General features: G+C 45.1%; 1 protein-coding gene across 1 annotated transcript in view; it reads left to right on the top strand.

Moving 5' to 3' along the window:
• The window catches only part of Arl3 (ADP ribosylation factor like GTPase 3), a 46783-nt gene that overhangs the window by 4604 nt on the left and 33202 nt on the right, over positions 1-8977 (top strand). The window contains exon 2 of the mRNA XM_028774590.1: positions 8097-8240. Within this exon, the coding sequence (XP_028630423.1) occupies positions 8097-8240 (144 nt within the window). The remainder of the gene's footprint in view (positions 1-8096; positions 8241-8977) is intronic.

Here is an 8977-nt window from a genome sequence, read left to right as displayed (position 1 = left end):
AGAGAGAGAGAGAGAGAGAGAGAGAGAGACTGGAGAGATGGCTCAGTGGTTAAGAGCACTGATTGCTCTTCCAGAGGTCCTGAGTTCAATTCTCAGCCCTGGCTGCCCTGGAACAAACTCTGTAGACCAGGCTGGCCTTGAAGTCAGAGATGTGACTGCCTCTGCCTCCCAAGTGCTGTGTTAAACACCTGCACCACCACCTCAGGCCACAGCAGCTCTTATGAAGGGAAACGTTTCACTGGGACTGGCTTACATGTCAGAGGCTAGTTCATTATTACCATGGCAGGAAGCATGGTGGTGTGAAGGCAGACACGGTGCTAGCAGCAGGAAGAGACAATGAGCCACAAGGCCTGGGTTAAGCTTCTGAAACCTCGAAGCCCACTCCCCAGTGACACAGTTCCTCCAAGGCCACTCCTACTCCAACAAGCCACTCCCTGTTCACCATAGTGTCCCATGTTTTAAATTTGAGCTGTGGCCAATGCTTTTTTCTTTCCAAATTTGAGAGATTGAAACAAAAAATATTTTGAGCTTCTCTGAACATTTAGGGTCAGCTGCTGAACCCTGGCTTTACAATCACATTTCCTTTTCTTTTCTTTTTTAGCTTATTTTATTTTATATGTATGAGTGTTTTGCATGCCAGAAGAGGGCATCGGATTCCCTGGAACTGGAGGTTTGGAAGCTTCTAAGTCACAATATAGGTGCTGGAAGTAGAATCAGATCCTCTGCAAGAAAGAGCAGCGCTGGGCGGTGGTTGGCGCATGCCTTTAATCCCAGCACTTGGGAGGCAGAGGCAGGCAGATTTCTGAGTTCCAGGCCAGCCTGGTCTACAGAGTGAGTTTCAGGACAGCCAGGGCTATACAGAGAAACCCTGTTTCAAAAAAAAAAGAAAAGAAAAGAAAGAGCAGCAAATGCTCTAAAGTGCTGAGCCATCTCCCCGACCCTCACTGGAGGATTCTAGGGCCATTGCTCTACCATCTTAGCAAGATACAAAGATGACAGTCATTTGGCACATAACCAATCACTGTTGTTTACCATGAACTCAATTCATCAATTATTTATGGACTACTTCCTTCTTACATGTAGTTACCGTACACACACAACTTTTTGTTCATTACATGTATTTTTGGGGTCAGAAAGTGTTAAGTGAAAAAAATTTTTATCAAAAACAAAAAAAAAAAGGAGGAGCTAGGGAGATGGCTCTGCAGTTAAGGTCACCTGCATACAGGCAGGTAAAACATTCATACACATAAAACTTTTAAATAAAATAAAAAGAAAGTGGCTCCAGAATTAAAGAAAGCTTGCCATTCTCTCATTGGACCAACATTCAGTTCCCTACACCCACATAACAACACACGACCACCTCTAACTCCAGTTTCAGGGGACCTGACACCCTCTTCTGACCACAGCATCTTCATGCACAGATGTGGTACCCATCCATATACACCTTGGCTTACATGCGTATACATAAAATATGTGTTTTTTTTTTAAAGAAAGAAAATATACCCATAGTTACCCATGATGGCTCATTCCTGTATTGTGAGTTCCCTGAAGCTTGATAAGGAAAGATTATGAGTTCAAAGCCATCCTCGACAAGTGAGTGAGTTCTCTCTTAAAATAAAAAGGGCTTTTTTTAAGAGCTGGTCAGTCTGCCGGGCGGTGGTGGCTCACACCTTTAATCCCAGCACTTGGGAGGCAGAGGCAGGTGGATTTCAGAGTTCAAGGCCAGCCTGGTCTACAGAGTGAGTTGCAGGACAGCCAGGGCTACACAGAGAAACCCTGTCTCAAAAAGAAAGAAAGAAAGAAAGAAAGAAAAGAAAGAAAAAAAGAAAGAAAGAAAGAAAGAAAAAAAGAAAGAAAGAAAGAAAAAAAGGGCTTTTAAAAGGTCTGGGTAACCTACTATGTTCAAGGCCCTAGGTTTAATCCCTAGTTATGTATGTGTGTGTGTGTATGTGTGTGTGTGTGTATGAGACAGGGTCTCTACATAACCATGGCTATCCTGAAATTAACTTCGTAGACCAGGCTGGCCTCAAACTCATAAAAATCCTCTTGCCTTTGCCTCCTGAGTGCTAGAATTAAAGGTTTGTGCCACCAAAGCCCAGCTAACCACTAGTATATACACACATATCACACACACACACACACACACACACACACACACACACCCTCTAAAGAAAAGAAATACAAGAAAAGAAACAGGACTGGCAGAGTGTTTCTTTCCAGCTCTGTACATATGAAAATGTAACGGCTGTTCCGGGCAGCTTCTGCGCGTCCTTCCTTACGGCGTCACCTTACTCAGTCCTCTCCCTGTTCCTCATCAGATTGCACCCTTCTCCTTTCCTGGTGGGGTCAGCACAGCTGAGCGCCGTCTGAAGTTAGAAGCGGCCTCCTGTTCGTCAGGCTGGTATCTGCTGAGAGGGCCCCACTCGTCCTCAGGAGCGCTCTGTCTTTAGTAGAGAGATGATGAGAAGGAGAACAAGTCTCGGGTGCAGATGAGGCGTCTCAGTGGGGGAGGGGCTTACCTCTAGCCGGACGGCCTGTGTTTATCCCCAGGGCCCACATGGATGGAAGGCGTGTGCTGATTCACAAGAGCTATCAGCTGACTCCCACAAGCACTCTGTACCGAGCACACACACATGCACACATGAAATAAGTAAACACGTATCATTTTAAAAAATAATTACAAAAAAAGAAAACACAATCCAGTTTTTTGTTTGAGGTCAATAGGACCCTGGTTAAGAGGTGAACTGAATTTGAACTCTGTCCCGTTTAAGCTGCTTAGGGAGAGAATGTGTTTGACAGCTCAGGGTTATAGTATTTAATACGTAGCCGTTCGGGGTCATACTGTTTCCATGTTCCAGCACATTCCTCTACTTACCCTTACCCCTCCACTTTGGTTTCTGTGTATGACCTAGTTTGTGTCTTTTGGGGTCAGAGCACGATGCCTCTACCGTGAATTGAGTGTAAATAGATTTTGAGGCAGATAAATTTCTGTAGTCCAAGCCAAGTGTGGAGGCTCACACCTTTAATCCCAACACTCCATAGGTAGGAGCAGCATAATTCTGAGTTTTAGGCCAGCCTGGTCTACACAGAAGTTCCAAGATGGCTAGGGCTATGTAGAGAGAGATCTGTGAATAAATAAATAAATAAATAAATAAATAAATAAATAAGCAAGCTCACTTGTTCGCTCGCTCTGCAGTCCGTGGCACATCTCTTCAAGATCTGGTTGTAGCAAAGCTTGTTTAAATGTTTTGTGACTGAGTTCAAGTGCTTCTGCCCAGCACAGATAACTTGTCATTGCTGGAGTCGGTAACATCTGCATGCAGTTGACCGGGTTCTCTCGTTACCTGTGTTCAGTGATGGAGGAGTATAAACCTGCATAAAGATCATATCTCTTTTGCTCACTCTTCTGCTTTGGAACACATTATGGGTGTTAATGACAGTTGAATGAATGGCTGTTTGGGTCAAAATTACACTGTAAAAATTAACTTCATTGTCTTTATACAGTAAAACTCATCCCCATCATAAATTTAACTTTTAATGAATGCTTTCTTTCATCTGACATTTAAAATAAAGCATAGCGTGGAGACGACACACACGCTCAGGGTGGAGCACTCTGCTCTCTTTCATCTAGCCTCTTAAATCAGCTTACCTTGTACCTTTCTGGCAGAGCCCTGCAGCTATAAATAGCCTCCTCCCTATTTAGCGAGCCCTGGTAATCCCGTGATCCTGTCCTGGAGGCCCGGGCTGACACAGTGCGCTGTGGCATCAGCACTTGTGTCCCGGGGTGGGCTTGAGATGCCATTTTCATTTTACTGGAAGGGAGAAAATATTAGCTGAACTTTCTCTTTCTGTGTCATTTCACTTAAGGGTGAAGCATCTGATGTTATTGCCTAATAAGGAAGAGTGCTCATTAGAAATTAAAAGCACTATATTCTCTACTATTAGGTTACAAAAGGTGCCTATAGTTAGAACGGCTTGTGTCTTCTCTCAGCTGTACTTTACTTCTTTAATGAGTAGGAATTAGGAGGGCCGGGGGCAGGTGTACTGGTGCACAGTTTTAATCCCAGCACCTGGGAAGCCGAGGCAGGATCCCTGTTGAGACCAGCCTAGTCTGCATACTGAGTTCCAGGTCAGCCAGGGCGACACAGTGAAGCCATTCTCAGGGCTGGGGATGAAGCCTGGCAGTAGCATGCCCACCTGACACGTGCAAAGCCCTGGTTCAGTTCCTCACATGTGGAGAAAGTTCGCTCACTTCAGCTGGACACTACAACAAAGAAACGGTGTTTTCCCATTAATTGTTCAATTTCAGATGTTAGGAGTATGTGAGAAAACTTGGTCTCCTGGCAACAGTTTATGTATCCAGTGATTTCTTTCCTTTTTTAAGATTTAAGTTTTGCTTTTTAAATTATGTGCATATGCCTCCATGTGAGTATGTGCATAGATGCAGGTGCCCTAGGAGGCCAGAGGCATCAGATTGTGCTGGAACTGGGGTTACAAGCAGTTGGAAGCCAGCTCACATTGGTGCAAGACTTGAACCTGAGTCCTCCACAAGAGCAATGTGTTCTTTTCCCTGCTGACTCACCTCTCCAGCCCTGTTAAGTGGTTTCTTAGTGAGGAGGCACTTGATGAAACACTGAAAATGTGGGCCTGAGACATGGCTCACCAGTTAAGAGCACTGGCTGCCCTTCCAGAGGTCCTGACGACCACGTGGTGGCTCACAGCCATCTGTAATGGGATCTGATGCCCTCTTCTGGCACACAGGTATCTGTGCAGATAGAGCACTCATGCATAAAATACAAAAATAAATAAATCTTTAAAAAAGAAAAACTGAAAATGCTGACTTTAAACTTTGTAAATAGTAAAATATTTTCTGTAAAATGACAAGGTCTTCCTTGACAATTTCTACACTAGAAGATAATCCATGAACGTTTTACCTATGTCATTTAATGTGTTAATTTGATAAATTCCTATATTTTAGTGTATTTTAGGAGCTAAGGTGACCTTTTCTGTATCCAGTCGGGGCCTCAGGATGAGTAATTCAGTGCTTTTTCCTGTTCTTGGTCCTTTTCTATCCCAGTCGCCATGGAGTCTGAAAGATTACCCTATTAATGAATGAGTTCAGTACAGCTAATAAGAATTGAGAAACGACCTTGTTCAGGTGTTGATTATGAATGCCTTCCATGTTCAGGTGTTGACTGTGAATGCCTTGAACAATGTCTCAACCTCTCTGTCATGTTCAGGAATTGCCTATGAGTGCCTGAGACGATGTCTCCACCTCTCTGTTGTGTCTGTTTTCTTCTGCAACAGCTAATTTATGCTCTGTGACTCTCCTGTTGGGTTCTTATAAAAGTCAGATGAAGGTCAAGTGTTTTAAGCCACTAGTAACTCAAGAGGCTCCTTATAAATATGGCTTGAAGAAGGAATTGAATCAAACTAGAATTAAATGAGATGAAAATAAAAACAAAAATATGCCCTTCCTTAAACAACAACAGCAAAATTCTGCCCGTCTTTTGTTAGCTTCAGATGTATTCAGCCTTCGTCCTAAACCTTTGGGCATATCTTTGTCTGTCTTAGACTGAGTTTTCCATTCTGCTGCTAGAAAGAGACAGAGACATGGAGAAGTCAGTGCAGTCCTCAGCTGCCAGCGCAGGGCCACAGAGGACACAGGAGGCTGCTCATCCGCCTCCACACTTCCATGCCATTGTCCCAAGGCCTAATTGCTGAGAATTATTTCACAGAGATAGTGTTTGATCTTCATCAACAGATTGGCTTGACTTCTCTCCTGGTGCAGTGTGGATGAGAAACAGAAGCATTTTGTATAATTCTAAATTCTAAGACCCAGCTTGAAGGAATTTCTACTCTGGCTGGAAGATTAGAGTGTATGACCTTAAAATAATATCATCTTTTTTCAAAAAAAATATTACTTATTTATTTTTATTTATATGAGTACACTGCAGCTATCTTCAGACACACCAGAATAGTGCATCAGATCCCATTACAGATGGTTGTGAGCCACCATGTGGTTGCTGGGAATTGAACTCAGGACCTCTGAAAGAGCAGCCAGCTCTCTTAACCACTGAACCATCTCTTCAGTCCCAGTATCATCTTTTGATTCTTCTGTTTGTTTGTTGAACAGAATCTCTCACTGTGTAGCCCTGGCTGTCCTGGAACTCACTTGTGGACCAGACTGGCCTTAAATTCAGAGATCTGCCTGCCTCTGCTCCCTGAATGCTGGGACTAAAGGTATGTACATGGCTTCATTTTTAAATAATTAATTTATTTTGAGACAGGGTCTCTCTACATAGCCCTGGCTATTCCAGAACTCACTATGTAGACCAAGCTGGCCCTGGTCTCACAGAGATCTTCCTACCTCTGCCTCTCCAGTGTTAGGATTATTAAAGATGAGCACCACCACTCCTGGCCCTCGATTCTTTTTGAGCCGTACCTCATTGGTCTGGGATTGTCAGCTGCAGGACAGAACAAATAAATAGCCTGTAAACATCCTCTTACCTGTTTAATAAGAAAGCAGGGCCAGGGGTTAAGGGGACAGGTCGGTGGTATGGGCAAGGCCCTGCGTTCAGTCCCCAGGACCAAAGGAAAAGTGTTGATGGAGAGATGCTGCAACATTTAAGAGCACTGCCTGCTCCTTGAAAGCACCAGAGTCTGGTTCCCAGCACCCACATAAGTGACCTGGAGCCTGCAGGGGGCCTGACTCCTTCCGGCCTCCACGGGCACTGCACTCACTTCCACATGCGCATGCTCAGACACACACAGATGCACGTAACAAAAATCATGTGTGGTATGCACCTTTAATCCCAGCACTTGGGAGGCAGAGGCATGTAAATCTCAAGAGTTAGAGGCCAGCCTGGTCTACAAAGGAAGTCCCAGGACAGCCAGGGCTACACAGAAAAACTCTATCTCAAACAAACAAAAACCCCTAATAATAATAAAGCATTTTAAAACTGCTGGCTAAATCATAATCATTAACGCCTTTTCTAATTACCTATTTGTCACATGTGATTTTTCATCTGAAAGCAGGGGTTGTCTGTGTTATATCCACACATCCTGCAAAGATGGAGTGACGGACATAAACAGAAGCCTGTAGAGCCCTGGTGCATTTCACACGGCCTAGCTGTGTCTCCGCTCAGCACCTTAAAAATAAATGCTCCCCCAACCGCTGAGACAGGGTTCCTCTGTGGAGTCCTGGCTACCCTGGAACTCACTCTGTAGACCAGGCTGGCCTTGAACTCATAGAGATTCACCTGCTTATGCCACCCAAGTGCTGGGATTAAAGGAGGTTCAAGGGGGCTCACCACCACTGGCTAAAAATCTTTCTTTTCTCTTTTTTTTTTTTTTTTTTTTTTTAGCACAACCAAACTTGTGATCCTACCATCATCCCACACTGCACTGTGTTACTCAGCCCCTTCTCTTGTTACCTCTTCCGGGTCACACTCTTTAATCTGTTAGTAGCCAGCGTACTCTTGGATCTCCAGTGAGACTCAGCACAACATTCTTTGTAGTTTAAGCCTTTTTGCTTAGAATAGGCTTGGTCTGCCTACCTTAGCAGCACTGTTTCCTGTCGTAATGTCGCTTCCCCAGCACACACAGAGTCCTTGCCCTTCCTACTCTGTGTCACTTAGGAACATTCCCAGTGTTTGTGTGAGGGCTGACAGCCCCCACCACCTTAGAGTCCTACCTTAGCTAGAGTGGGTAATTCTAGTATCTGTCTCGTGCAGTGGCAGGAAGCTTCACTCTGGAAGTGGGGAAGTCTGAGCACTGACTAGTCTGACATGTGAAGCATCCTAGTTGAAATGTACATGGAGGGCTTTAGGAACACCGGTGGGTAGCATGTCACGGCTGGGTACCAGCTAAGCAGGAGTCATGGGGTGGGCAGGGACAAGCTAGCCGCTGACCTTGTTGCTGCATTTCCCCACACCACTAAGGCTAAAGCTTGGAAGGAAGAAGCAAGTGGAACCAATGGCCATAGAGTGGATGGAGATATGCTAACTGTCCGTAACCGAGGACAAACGTCATAGCAGAAGTCATTCTGATGTCTGCTAATACCAAGTAACCTGTCCCTCTTGTGATTGTTCAAGGGCTTGCTCTCTATTTTGCGCAAATTGAAAAGTGCACCAGACCAGGAGGTGCGAATCCTTCTCCTGGGCTTGGACAACGCTGGCAAGACCACCCTGCTGAAGCAGCTTGCATCTGAAGACATCAGTCACATCACACCTACGCAGGTGAGTGAGCGCCCCCTGTGACAGGTGCTGTCACCAAGGAAGATGGAAAGAGCTGTCCCAGTTTTGTGTCTGTCACTGTGATAAAATGCCCTGACCAAAAGCAGCCTGGGGGAGCGAGAGTTTGTTTGAGCTCATTCCAGATTATAGTCCATCGTCCTAGGGAGGTAAAGGTCAGAGTGTGAGGCAGGGAGTCACATCCACGGTCAAGGGCAGAGAGCGCTAGTGCATGAAGAGTTCTACTTCTGCTGAGCCCTTCCCTGTACCACACCCAGAACCCAAGCTCAGGAGCCACAGCAGGCAGGCCTTCCACCTCAGTTAACCTAATCATGACAGATCTCACAGATACACTCATAGGTCAGCCTGATCCAGACAGTCCCTGACTGAGGTCTGCTTCTGGAAGGTGTTAAGGTGACTATTAAAACTGACCAACACAGTTGCTGTGGCAGATAGAAGTTTATACACTGCCATGGTTCATTTCTGAGAAAAGTCTATATTGTCTAAGAATAATCAGATTTCAAATACACATCTGAGAAAGTCCATGCATGTGAACTAGAACAGTCCGCCTCTCAGAGACAGGAAGCACGGCAGCGGTTCCTGGAGCCGAGAGCATAGCAGCTTTGTCTGCTGTATTAGGAGAGCGTAGGAGCTTTGTCTGCTGTATTAATCAGGGCTGTGAGCTGAGGACATTTGGACGCAAACACTGTAAATGTACTTAAGCCGTCAGACTTTACCATTTA

Source organism: Grammomys surdaster, unplaced genomic scaffold, assembly GCF_004785775.1.
Source record: "Grammomys surdaster isolate TR1022 unplaced genomic scaffold, NIH_TR_1.0 66, whole genome shotgun sequence".
In the NCBI taxonomy this organism is placed as follows: domain Eukaryota; kingdom Metazoa; phylum Chordata; class Mammalia; order Rodentia; family Muridae; genus Grammomys; species Grammomys surdaster.
This window is presented reverse-complemented; position numbering and strand designations above follow the sequence as displayed.